The sequence below is a fragment of the Apteryx rowi genome, unplaced genomic scaffold (assembly GCF_003343035.1).
Source record: "Apteryx rowi isolate R43461 unplaced genomic scaffold, aptRow1 scaffold_71, whole genome shotgun sequence".
Taxonomy (NCBI): Eukaryota; Metazoa; Chordata; class Aves; order Apterygiformes; family Apterygidae; genus Apteryx; species Apteryx rowi.
This window is the reverse complement of record NW_020450994.1, coordinates 1,111,736-1,125,817: the sequence shown is the minus strand read 5'-3', so window position 1 is coordinate 1,125,817 and position 14,082 is coordinate 1,111,736. Positions and strand designations below refer to the sequence as shown.

At 36.4% G+C, this 14,082-nt stretch overlaps 1 protein-coding gene across 1 annotated transcript in view; it reads right to left on the bottom strand.

Annotated features, from left to right (window-relative positions):
• Positions 1-1,693: 1,693 nt before the first annotated feature.
• RANBP3L (RAN binding protein 3 like) overlaps positions 1,694-14,082 on the bottom strand; it is a 34,108-nt gene continuing 21,719 nt past the window's right edge. Inside the window, exons 10-15 of the mRNA XM_026087255.1 lie at positions 13,775-13,872; positions 12,539-12,669; positions 11,474-11,594; positions 10,717-10,859; positions 7,266-7,458; positions 1,694-1,810 (exon numbers count right to left, since the gene is read on the bottom strand). Of these exons, the coding sequence (XP_025943040.1) occupies positions 1,767-1,810; positions 7,266-7,458; positions 10,717-10,859; positions 11,474-11,594; positions 12,539-12,669; positions 13,775-13,872 (730 nt within the window). The 3' untranslated portion in view covers positions 1,694-1,766. The remainder of the gene's footprint in view (positions 1,811-7,265; positions 7,459-10,716; positions 10,860-11,473; positions 11,595-12,538; positions 12,670-13,774; positions 13,873-14,082) is intronic.

Below are 14,082 nucleotides of genomic sequence, written 5' to 3'. Positions count from 1 at the left end.
ATTATAGCAATGAAATACGGAGGTCAGTGACACAAACATAGTTGTGGTCAGGAGTGAGACTGATAGCAAAGGACACAATGTACAGCTAGTCATGAAAAGAACATTTTTGTTATGGCTACTTGAATATCAGTAGACTGAAGAGTCACAGAATTCCAGTGCTGTATACCAGCTTAACTATTTGAGACAGATGTTCTCTTGTGAAACACTTCCCTTTTCCTGCAGGCAAAACCTCAGTCCCACTTAGGCTCACTGTCATCCAGGTACTAAATCAATGTCAGACAAGTGCTAATTTTGGCAGGCTGTTTAAGATTCAGCATAATCCAGATGCTAATTTTGGCAGGGCACTGAAAATTCAGGAAGAATCTGGAATTCTTCCAACTTCTTATATATGTTCAGATGAGAAGACTAAATTTTAATTTTACTCTTCAAGCATGGCTTTGAAGGTTCAGAAATCATTACAACTACCTTAATGAAGAGAACTTCAGATATTCTAGAACATTTTTTCATCTCTGAGGATGACAAGAAAATAGCATTTGGTAACCAGCACTGTAAAAAGTAGCAGAAGGCGTGCAGGAGAATGAAAACAAACATCATCTTAAAGTGAAGAGCATTAAATGGTGTCTTTGTATTGTGCATGGGGTTATGAAGGATCTGGCACTTTGTTAGCTCACAGGTAGCATTAAAGAGAATTGATTTTTCTAATTCTTCATAGGAATGATTAGATGGTGAACAGTAGCTTGTGGAATCACTTTTACAAAGTGATTGAGTCTTTGGCACTGTTGGTAGTATTGCACATATTAGGGCATGTAACAGCTTCACCTCATTACAAGATATGATGCTGTTTAGGGATATTGACAACTAAAAATAAATCTGAAGTAATCTTAGCTAATTTCACACATTTAAGATAAATTTTTATGGAGATCTCCAGTTATACTGTATGTGCACTTATCTGTATATATCAAATGGACAATTAACAGTGCAAGTGCTTGTTTTGTGCAAGCAAAGAAGGTGTTCATGAGTGGAAATGGATACACTTTTAAATTTTAAAGCTCAGATGCCCCCTGGAACTTCTGCCTTTCAGTTCTTAATGTTGAATTCTCCTGATGCGTGAGGGTGTAAAAGCAGATCTTGGTTCTTCACCTTTTAACAAAGTTTTATACCCAGTCTACAACTCCACATATTTTCAAAATAAAAAAACTTGTTTAATTATGAAGGCTGGTTACTATAGACTTTGCTCATGCTGAACTGTCATTGACAGTTCTTGTGTGTACTGATGAAGAGGATGCTGAATGCTTCCACAAAATTTTAAATGTTTTCAGTGAAACTCAATTTAAAGTCTTCAAAATGTATGTTTTAAATAACAGACCAAAAAAACAAATATATCTTCAGGTATACTATTATTCATGGTTATGTGATTTTATCCATCAATATGATGAATGAACATTAATTCAGTATTAAATTCCTTACTTTAATAATGCCTATAAATATATTTAACTCTATAACCTGAAGCCTTTTTAACACTTCTTGAATATTAGAAGCCATCCTGTCATTCTCATCTCAGTGCAAAGCATGCTGACTGGAATCCTCAAAGTGCATCTCAGGTTCTTTTCCAATGTATTAAACTTAAGCTGTCCCTAAAATTAACCTTTGCTTGAAAGTCATAAAGTAAAATGCATCTGATTTCCTCCCTCCAGGGACTGATGAGCCAGCTTAGAGATTTCAGGAAGATGAGCTCCCAGCTGCACTGTTGTAACCTCTGGTAGCTGTCATGAGCAGACCACGGGCTGCCTGTGGTTCCATCTAGAATGATCTGAAACAGAGTTTTTAAAAACCTTGCTTATTTGAGTGTATTCACATGTTGAAACAAATTGGCATTTCATAATACCAAAGTAGTAGGTTAAAGTTTGGATATGATCAATTCCTGGTTTAGATAAATATCTAACTAGATAACGCAGGATTATACACAAACAGACATTTGAGCATGTGAATAGTGAATGAGGTTTGTGCCTTTCCATGTCAATAAAGAGAGATACATAAGCACTTCAGGATTCAGATGCCTAGATAGGACAATGTGTCTGGGATACAAAACATAAGAGGAACATTGTCTTAAGAATTTGGTATGTTTTTATCACATCACATCATATTTAGGTGCTCAGTAAGTTGTGAGAAATCCAACATATCTTTAAATAATTCATTGGCCATGATAAAGTACCAATGGGTGTTTGTAGTGGGTAATCTGTATCTATGAATAATCTGCAAAAAGTAGATATAGATGACTAATGTCAGACACATCATACCACTGTATCTCAGTATCTGCTTAAAAATTGCTGCTATCATCTGGCCACATCTAAACACTATAAGTTTTAAAATCTCTTACAGGTGAACTGAAAAGATTTTCATTTGCCAAAACATTAAATCTGATTTCTCCTCCTCTCTTTCCAGCAATGTCAGCTCTTTAAGCCAATCAGGGTGTTGTCTTTTCTGCTCTGTTTTAGATGTTGCTGATATCCACTGCAAAGAGAACAGAACCCTGAACTCCATGTTTGGCAAAACGATTATTTCTAGCTCTGCTTTTTTAATCACTATCAAGTCTGTGTGTGTTAGATTTATGATTTGGAATCTTAACTTTAAAACTGGGTAAGAAATTAAATAAGAGAGTAATTGACAAGGAATGTCAAAAGAAGGTACCAGTTTTTCAGGAGTTTCTATGGCATTTCTGAACAGTAGCTCCTTTTAAGAACTTTAAACTATTTTACTTAAAAGCAAAACAAGCTCTCTTTCAGATTTTTTTAATCTTGGTAAACATCAGGATATAGCAAAGACTCCTAATGAGGCCAACATCGGAGTTACACGTATAGCGGACCAGTAAACTTCCCATTGCTCTCTGTAAGAAAACAAAAGTTGCACTTCTATGACGAGATATTGTCTGGCTTTCAATACCAGTAGTCTCAAAAATCCATGCAATTCTTGGTGGATCCACACGGGACACACTATGTCTCCACCCACTGTGGTTTTCTTTTAGGTTTATGGTTATGTGTGGGTAGGCTGCTTCGGATTGCCTGGTCCTAGACACTAGCGTCTTAGAATTTGGCCTAATAACTCCCAAAAGGAAACTCTATGCCAGAAAAGAGAGAATATCTAAATCATGATCCTTCAATCAGAATTAAGTTAGGAGAAGGTTTAAGAGAGAGTTGATGGTGAGGTGTAAAGTAAGGCATAGTGCATAACACGTTTGTTTGCCTAGTCACAACTGTTATCCTTGTCCCTCTCATATACCTTTCCCAGCCTCTCTGTTCTCCCTCAAGGATACAAATCCTCATAAAGGAATTTCTGCAAGATCAGAGAAAAGGGAAAATGATAGAAATCATAGGAATCATCCTGTGTATAGCCCCATGCTATGCTACTACTGATATTTCATGCTGCCTTCTGAAACAAAGCCATTATGGGTCTCACAGAATAACAGTTCTTTATAAATACGAATGGGGTTACAACACTTTAAGGACCTTCTACTATTTCTGATGACCATCATGGAAACAGCATCTGTTTCTGAATGTAAACAAAATGCATCATTTTGGAGAAAGAACAGAATCTTCTTAATGGCTATGAAGAAAACACGAAAAAAGCTTAGATGCTGTGGTTCTAAATCACAGATCCGTGATCTGGCAGGATGATTTTGTTAGCCTGACAATAGGTGCCTCGCTTGTGTGTGCTGCCAATGAAAAAAGGTAGGCACTCTGCAAGGGTTATACAGCGTCTAACTTAGAGAACTGTCTATCCAATAACTGTATATTGAATTTAGGCATATTAGTAGAGCAACTCAGTACTCCCACATGCTGAATTTATAGCTACCTATAGTCAAGATGTTTAAGAAACAGCTGGCACAAGAGTGTGTCTGCTCAGGTACCCAATACAGGTCTGCCAGCATATAGAAAAATCTTTAATGGATGGTAGAGATCTATTAGTGAAGGAGGAGGAGGAGGAAGTAACAACAGGCTGCATGTTATCTTGTTGTGGAACACCTCTAGGACACAGACATGTTTGGTGGTCTTTATCCACAGGGCTGGGGTTCAAGTTGCTACCAGGAGACTGTTCTGCCTACTGGGCTCTTCCGTATGCCTGGCTAAGGGAAATTCTCCATTCTATTTGTTAAAGTAGATACACCATACAGCACAGGACAAAGTTTACATTCTCCCCCAAGGAGACCAAAAACAACAAGGAAGAGCCACCCTATTGTCTGAGGTCAATGGCATTTCCCTCAGAAGGGAGTGTTCCAGCCCCAGCCATTCACACATTGCCAAATCAGCATTTTTCATAATTTTATTTGTTAAATTATTTAGTGAGAAAATTTTTCATATTTATCATAAAGAATTCTCCAGGTAATCTTTCCTCATCTAGATATTACAAAGACAATTGGGAGGCAAACACAGTTACAATATTTAGCAGAGCAATAAATAAGCAATGAAGGAAATGGAAGAAGAGATTTGCCTAACTTTGTTCAATCTAGATGTTTGCTGTCTAGTCTAAATTCATCCCCTCAGCTCACTTTGTAGTCAGTGGGAAAAGACAAATACTTCCAGAGAGTCCACTCTTGAAACCTACTTAAAGATGGATGAATTGCTGTTTCTCTCCACTTAAATTTATAGAGCAATTTGGTGGTGAGAGTATCCAAGCTGTAACTGGTAAAATATGATCTGATGAAAATACCAGGTACCTACACTTATTCTTAATGTACCTCATGTACATATGTACCTTATGAAAATAATGTCTTCATTTGAAAATAAAATAATTCTGCTACAAATTTCAAAAATATTGGAATAGATGTCTATCTTGAATCCTGTAGGATGGTAGAAATACCTCTACTATGTTATACAGTATCCAGGTATTAACATCTTGTATTAACATCTTGTGGATGTTAGAGTGAAGAATTTTGTGTAAAAAAATCTCACAAATATTTCTTGCATATATATGGAATCTTGTTAATGTTCATAACCACTTCATTGCTTATTATATATACCATCCTTGTTTTCCTCTTCAGTCTCTTGTACTAAAGATTCTTCTAATCTTTTGTTTTTTGTCTTTTACACTGTCATCAAAAATTGGCCTAGCATAATCTAGGGAACTATGTTAGTTAAAATTAACAAGAAGGAAATTGTTTATTAAAAAAAGGGAGACCTGTCATTGTTTCTTTGAGACAAAATGAGTAGAAGGGAATGAGATAAAATGCAGGAATATGCTCTAATTGTATTTCTTGTAATGAAACAGTCATTGAGAACTTACTCCTCTTAACATTTATAGTAGTTTGAAGGAGAGGTAGCCTCCTGAACTCAGTGGAACATCAGTAAAAATAAGAAAGCTTATTTATACACATCCTTCAATGAAAATGTACAGAGGATTTTGAGCAGCACCTATTAAGATTAAATGTTCTTAAACATGCAGGATCAGATCTCTTGCATTCAAATGTATATGTCTATGCTGATATTTAAATTGACCTCACCGTGTCCAAACCCATGAGATATATTTCTCTGTCTATTTTGGAAAAGGGAGTTCCATGGACAGGCACACTGTTAAGATGTGAATGTCTGCACATAAAGTGGGATATGGATACCAATAACTGATATTAGGTAAAATTAAAACTGCATGGGTCTGAGAATAACAGAAGAGATCAAGATAAAGCAGGAAATGCTAGAGATCATCCAAAAAGCACTTGAAAGGGAAATGGTAGAACTGCTGTTAGTAACTATTTGGACATAAATGAAAGACAGAAGCTTAAACTAATGGGTCAGGAAAAACCAGCACCTGACACGCATATCTCAGAATGTGTTTGCTGGCTGCCATCTGAATATCTGTATCAGAAGTCTCACAAATCAAAATAAATATTTACCATGTAAATACATGCTCCTACACTGCTTTGACATTCCCTTTCACCTCATTTTTTTCTTAAAGAACAAAGAGTTCTCATCATCAGTAATTTTGGAAGGGAATCAAGCACCATCCAGAGTTTTCAAGTTACCAGAAACTCTCTATAAAGTCAATAGAGACTATTTAGGAATTACAGAGGGAATGTTTGACACTCTGGGAGTAATTCTGGGAGTTCTCAGAGCTAACAATTTTTCCATTTGTTGCACAGAAAAAAGGTATTTGTGAGAAAATGTTGTATAAAAGCATCATGCTTTGTTTAGAGAATGGAATGCTACTGAAATGGAGTTAAACACTGATCATGGGAACAAATACTGTAAACTGTAATATTTTTGCCAAAAGGCGAAAAAAGGCTTGCTTGTTTTCTTAAGTAAACAGTCACTCATAGCTGTTACTTGTACATGACTTGATTCTTGTTGAATAGTTGCTGAAGAGTGCAGAATATAAAGACAGTATGTTACTCAGTTGAAGAGGGAAATTTATGCAACAAGCATCAACTGCCTGCCTTAGTTCTCCTATGAGGAAAGAAAATGTAATTGGCAACTCCTGTTCCCCCACTAACAGTTTTGTACAAGTGGGTGAATTCACCCTGAAGTGTGTCGTGCCTTCTGCTAAGTCAGAAGATAGAAGAACTTTTAACTTTGACTGTTAGGATGCCTTGCTTTCTGCAAACTTGACCCCAGCCTTGATGTAGGCTGTACTAACAGCTTATAGAGTAGGGTTAAGTTAGGAGCGTGTCCCCTTACGTCCCATTTTAGTTGCTTTCTTTACTTTGAGGAGCCTACATTAACGTTACGTTGAAGTAAGCTGTCAAAAGTGGCATGTAAATCTTGCCTCCCAAATTTCCTAGTGAAGTCGTTGTTACAGCTAATCAGCAATCAAAGTTAACCATTGAATAATAAATACTTTCTTTTTAGAAAGCACATTATGCATGAAGGCATTAATAATTACCTTAGCACTGGTGTGAATGGATTCAGCTTTCACTTATTCAGGTAGTAATTGCCATCTCAACACCTCCAGTCATTTCTACTGAACTCTACCGAAGAAGCCTTTAGGTAAAGCTTGGCAATATTCAAATTTCTTAACCCTCATTCAGTCTTTTGTCAAGAGTATTCCAGCGCTATAGAGATGAGCAGATACTTGATCTAGCAGAATTTCACACTGTTGACAATAGTCAACCAAAATAGTAAAAGGAATTATCTTCATCTATGTTGAAGAGAGTATCTATGACAGAATCTTTGATTAAAGTTAGAGTCATCATGAAAAAAAAAAAAGTAGTGAAATTTTCATTGCTTAAAAGAAAAAAAGCATCAAAGAACCACAGCATTTCCAGGAAAATTTCTGCTTACCAGATCCACTGCTGCTTGCTTGAGTTATTTTTTCATCATCTTCATCATCACTATCACAGTGTAATGGATAAAAAGCTATTTCTGACTCTGTGTCTATTTGATTAGCATCTGATTCTTGCTCAGTAAAGTTTCGCAATGCCACAAGGCGGTGATGTATTGCTGCATACAGGTATCCAGCATCTTTTGAGCTTGCCTGCAGAAAATAAAATGCATAAAGTCAAAACTAAACAAAATAAAACTCTAACTATTTTGCAGCTGATCACAGAAAAGCTGACTCAAAAGTTTTTGAAAGTAATGAAAGAGCTCTAAATATTTTGCCCTTTTTAACCAAAGCAATACATGTAAGATTCACATCTAATAGTTTCAGAAAATAAATTTGAATTCAAAAAATGTCAAGTTTCTTTAAGTGGTCTGAATGTTACAATATATTAACATGTAGCTGTTGATTGTTTTCTTTATAGATATAAGAAACACAAGGTTTAAAACAATTATTTCTCCTGGAGAATGGCTCAGTTTGTACTGAGTAATTGACAGTTCAGATAATTCCTGAATGTGGTTCTAGAAGTAATAAAGCATTGAAATGTTAATATATGTATTTGCATTTCTGATCACAGAATAAATAAGAATTAAAACTTAACTACAAAAACTTTATTCTTGGTTATAAAAATTAAAGATGCCATGAACTCTGCTGCTAAAGCTGATTGGAAGTTGGGCATCATCAAGAAGGGTACTGAGAACACAACAAGGCAACATTTTGCTTAACATAAAACCTTAGAGTACCCATGTCCTGAGTGCTTTGTTCAGTACTGGTAATCACATCTCAAGGATGTAATAGAATTAAAGAAGGAATAGAGAAGGGCACCTAAAATGATCAAGGGGATGGAGCAGCTCCTTAAGAGAGAGGCTAAAAAGGTTGAAACTTCAGTCTGAAAAGAAGGCTGAAAAGTGTATAACCAAGGTTTACAAAATCATAAAAATTGTGGATAAACTGAACACAGAATGGTTGTTCATCAAACCTCACAATACAAAGACGAGGGGACACTTTGTGCAAGTACTAGGGGATCAGTATAAAACATAAAAGCACTTCTGTATACAGTGAGTAATGAACTTCTGAAACCTACTGCCTCAGGAGATTGTGGGGGCAGACAGTATAAACTAGAAGTAATAGGCTAAAAATAAAATAATAAAGGCTAAAAATGAATTAGATGAATTCATGGGCAATCATTTCATAAATAGATACTAAAGGAAACAAGTAGTGATGTATGCTCTCACATCCCTAATACAACAATTACAGATGCTGGGGGAATATGAGGGGAATGCACCATAGAAGGTGGCCATGCTTCCTTGCACTCCCGAAATAGGGCTCCATTTTGGCACTGGCAGAATACTGGGCTAGATGGACAATTGCTCTGATCCAGTAGGGTATTTCTTATGTTCTTACGAAGCAAAGCATTTACTAGAGGGTAACTGAATGCTTATGGTCTTTTGTGGCCCAATTCTCCACTTCTGTGCATCATGTGGAGTTATTTCTATCTGTATCAACTGGCAATAGGAAGAAATATATCTGATTTGGATTGGAATGACTACTTTCAACGTGTACAGGTGAAAAAGCTATGCAAATTGCAAAGCAGCAGCAGTCCAGGGTCATCTTCTCTGCTACCCAGAGTTGCAGCAGCTAATAGTTCTCTTCCTACACTCAGACAAAGAAGAAAGCAATTCAGAGTTGTTCAGGTGTCTCAACAGCAAATGCCACTCTCAGTGGACAAATCTGAGCTCTCAGGACAACTCAACTTTTCAAGAAATGTAGGATAAATATGAAGAAGGCTCAGTCCGATCATTTCTATCTGTTGCTTTCAGCTTATTCATTCAAGGATCAATTGTCACTTTAATATAATATAAACTCAGGCTGCTGCCAAAAGAGGTGGACTTACCTCCATCACCTCACCAACTCCTCACTTCTACCCTCTCCATTGTGCCAGTACCACAATTAGTGTGGTTACATGGTGAATCAAAAAATCAAGCCTAAAACCAGATTCAACAACAACAACAAAAAAAATCAACTAGATCAGTCCTCTGATTTGTCTCACTTAGAGCTGTAAAGATTCCAGTGCCACCAGAGGGGAGGAGGCAGGGTCAGCACTCTGCTCAAGGTAGGTAAGTGCCACAGGATCAATTTAATGGAGTCTTGTGGACTGTCTGATTTGTATTCAGTATAATATAACTACTCTCCCTCACTCATGGCAAGCCTTTGAATAATATCCCTGAACAAAATGTCTCAATCATTCACATCAAAAAGGGGTAAAAAAGTTAAATCTGCTGGTCCCTTGGAGGAGTGGGCTCCACTGACTACTAGACCAGCCTGACATATGTGCCAAGGCTTTGGTGGTGCCTGCTGGTTGATCACTTTGCCTTCCATGCACAAGGGTCTCAGTGTTAGTTGGGTTGGGTACCATCTGCAGCAGTGGATCCCAGAAGCTCCAGTGATGACTATAGAAGTAGCTTCCTGCACCCTTCACCACACTCATACAGCTGCCATATATCTTGGTTTCCCAAGATATGTGCTTTTTTACTGTCCAGAAGTGCCAGGACAGAATTTGAGGAATGTTTATATCTCTGTATGCTAGAGCAATTTCTAATCCTCACTTGCAGACCAGCTGCATAGCACAGGCACAGTGCCTTTTTGAAAGTGGTAGATTTACACTGCTTACATGTATAATGCATGGTGTTTTGCATGTGAACAAAGTCCAACACTTCCTCTAAGTGGTGATTTACCATTCTTGCCCAGTAGGCTGAACCCTTCCTAGTTAGGTTTTGGTGGGGAAACTCCACACATCCTTAAACTCACATGGATGTTCTCACTTCCCAACCCAGGACATCAATCCTATATGTGCTATTCATTTGAAAATAAGTCCACCACCTTTCCCTTCTCAGCTTATAAGCCCTTGCCAGATAAAACCAGGATTCCCAAGAGCATTGTCTTATATAAATTCATGTCACAAATCTGTGTTCTCTCTGAAGTGAAATATGGGGGTGCTAGTCTGGATGGGTTATTATAAGCATTTTGTCCAGAACCACAGCAGAAAGCTGCTGCTTTGCACAGATGTAACTACCTGTATAGAAATTCTTAATGGGTTGTTTCTGTAAGAGGCAAAGTCCAGAGCACTAACTGCTGCATATGACTCTGGACTGATTCGCATTCCATCCGTGGTATGTGAACCAGAGTCTGGAAATGTCTGTCCTAAGGCCAAATCACATCTTCACACCTTTTTCTGAAATACCAGGGGACATCATTGCTAATTCATTTCATAATAAAAGCCAGGTAAATATTTTAAGCCCTAAGCAGAGCCTAACAGAAAATAAAAGGCAATTTGCTAAAACCAAAACCTCAGCAAGTCTCCAGAATTCAAGGAAATGCGGAGATTTGAGGCAGGGGGAGTTATTTCTTGCTTACCTGTATTAGAAATACTTGAACAGAGTGGTCATCTTGGTCTGTTGCAGTGAAGCACAGACTCTTTCTATTTGCTCTTTTTATCACCATTTGATCCCAGAGTCTGGTGTTGAGAATCAGTCTCAAACTGCCTTGATTTCGCATAACTAAAGTAAGAAGGTTTATACAATAAGTAATTGTAACTACCTTCAGTTTTATTCCAGCAGTTTTCTGCAATACTTGTATACAACTAATATTTTCATGAATTTTTCTTTTTAAGTTGGTCTAAAACCTGACATTTTGAAATGATTTCTTTTTTAAGTTTTTTTTTTAATATCAAAATATTTTCGTTTCTCTCAATACATTGGCATACAAAACAAATAATCCACCACAACTGTACAATGCAATACAAAAAATGGCAGCACATTAAAAACAACATTCCAGAGGTGACTTGAAAGTCAGTGCTCCTGGAAAAGCAGGATCAACAGAGAGCAAACTGTCAGACTGGTGATTGAGCTAAAGGTACTTTGCAGCAGAAATGCACAGAGCCTAACAACATCAGCAAGTGCACAGACTGAGTGAAAAATGCTCAGGCTAGGGAGTGCCCCAGTTTGTGGGGCAGCTAAAATTATCAAGGAACGTTAAAAAGACTTTCAGCAACTTGATTTAAATAAAACTAGATGCTCAGTTACAAATGTTCTGAGATTAATTCATTCTGGCCAGCAACAATACAAGTTATTTAGTGTTTTGTGTATGTGTTATTTAGTTATTTCATTCTTACTTAGCCGTGATTGCAACATTCCACTTTTATTGCTGGAAGTGTCATTAAGCCTCAGGGATCCTCTGCCTCTTTCAGTCCAGGTTAAAGAAAGCTTGTTAAATACAAAGAGCTTGCAGTTGATCTAAAAGAGAAATGCATGATGAAAATTGCCAGCTGATGGCAATTTTATTGGTTTTAAAACTTTATTTATATTTTAAGCCTTTTGATAAGGCTTTAGATACATATGTATACATATATACACACACACATACATAGATATACCAACATTATAGCTGACGGTCAATTACTTAAAGTGAAATGACTTCAGATCTATGTTAAACTTTCTGCTAATTAAGTCATGGAAAACATTCAGCATGAATCTCAGTTTTCATCTTCATTAACTCTTCATCTGTGATATCCACTGACAAAGGTGAACTTGTTGCAAGTGATCTATAATCCTATAACCTTATTCATTAAAGCCTTATGCAGCACAGCATACCGGTACTACCAGAGAGTAAAGCTTCCATGTTCTGACAGGACAGAAAATTTAATCAATGCTAAAATTAGCTAACTTTCAATTTTAAGATTTTTTAAATCATATACATGAGTGCTATTTACTAAGAAAATAGCAACTTGAAAATGAAGAATAGCAAGATATGTTCTGCTGGGCCAGAAAGATAATTTGTGTTGTAGATGAATTATAAAACTAATGACTTGGATTACACATTGCTTTTTTCTCAGAAATGTTTTGTCATAAAAAATCTTAAATCACTTCCAGTTTTGAAGTTTTAGTTAGTAATGGTAGGCTCAGTAATCTACTGTGAAGATACTTACAAAAATACAACCACAGAATGAAGTTTTGAAGCACAGTCACTTACTGATAGGGACTATAGGATGAACAGATATCAGATGAAAAAAGGAATATCAGCCTACAAAAAAATTAGTTAGCAGAGGCATATCTAGAAAAGTGAAAATTTAAAATATTAACCGAAGTGATGGTTAGGTCACTGTAATCTCTAATAGATCTAGATGTTATTTTTAACAACAAGAAAACTACTTACCATGAAGGCTTTATGAAATACACACCTGTAATACATTGTGTTCTGCTTCTTCTCCAGTTATAATTTCAACTTTATCTAATAGAATTTTCTCCACTGGCTTGGAAATACAAGCAGCTGCTGATTCAGTTAGTGTTGCATTCTTCATGAAAGCTGTTTCTGAAAGATATTTAAAAAAAGAAAAAAAAAGAGGAAATTCCCCCCTTTTTTTGTAGAGGGAGTATTTTTCGGACAACAAAACTAACACATTTCACAGCCTGTGACTTCAGTACTCCCTGTGGTGCTTGATATCTATTATTGTTTTTAATAAGTTTTGGAACAAAACTAGTAAATAGAGGAGAAAAAGTAAAAGGCTGGAATACTGCAAAATGTCATACCTGTTTAGACTCATTTTGAATTGAATGGGGCTCTCTGCAGATGCAGAGGTTTGCCCCAATGAACAACTTGTAGGAACAAGCCCTAAATAATTAGAAGTTGAGTTTCCAAATGAAACTGGTCTGTTATATTGCTGTGCAGATTCATAAATAATGAAAGGCATATGTCCCAGTAATCAGAACAGCAATACATGTACAATAAAGACTTGACAGAAAGGAATATACGTTGCAAGACAGTTGTAGATTTGCATAACTTAGATATGTTTTCCATAAGCTTTTGGTTTTTTGATTTGTAAGAATGTTCATACAAAGTAAGAGGCTCCAATACATCCATTAGTAGAGATGGGTACAAAATTTCAGGAGAGGGCTCAAAATAGTGGCCTGTTTGGGATTCCCCCACAACCTACGTTTACATTGCTCGCCTAGTGGAAAAACTTACACCAGAGTCACAACCCTGAAATCTGTCTGTATAGAAGTTTCAGTCCTACAGATTTGTACTCCCTTCGGGTACCAATAATGCAATGCTATTTATATGAACAGTCACAAAATACAAACAGCAGGCAGCTTAAAATTGTAGCTTAAAAATGCAGTCCAAAATGTATTCACAAAATTCATTGTATATTTGCAAATAATATACACATTTGTAAAACTCTATCCTTTCCTGAATAACGTAGATCATTCATTATGAAGTTAGTCCATTTCTAAACCAAATGTCATAAACTAAATCACAGCTGCCTTCTGAACACAAATTTCTGGCACATACTGTAATGGGTGTACTAGTGACTGGATAACTTGAACTGATGAAAATTACTGAGCACTATTCATTTGACGTCCTCTAAGACACAGTGAAACAATAAAGCTAACTGTATTTGTTTGCTAAATATACTTACTTGTTTGTGGATGAACATGAAAAGATTCTGTGTACATGGATGTTACTTCTCCTTTGTATGAATCAGCTCCATTACATGTCTTGGGATGCTTTTCAGGACTCTAGAAAAATATGGGGAAATAAGAATTCCTATTTAAATAAAATGGCTATGTTACTTCATATCAAGCAGAAAGTTGGATCATTTAATGTACATTGGGGTGAAGATTAGGAAATCGTAATATATTAAGAGTAAAAACTGACAAATGATACAATTTCAGTCTCTAATGGAAGTAATTTTATTATCACCAAATCAGTACTTAATTCTTTCAC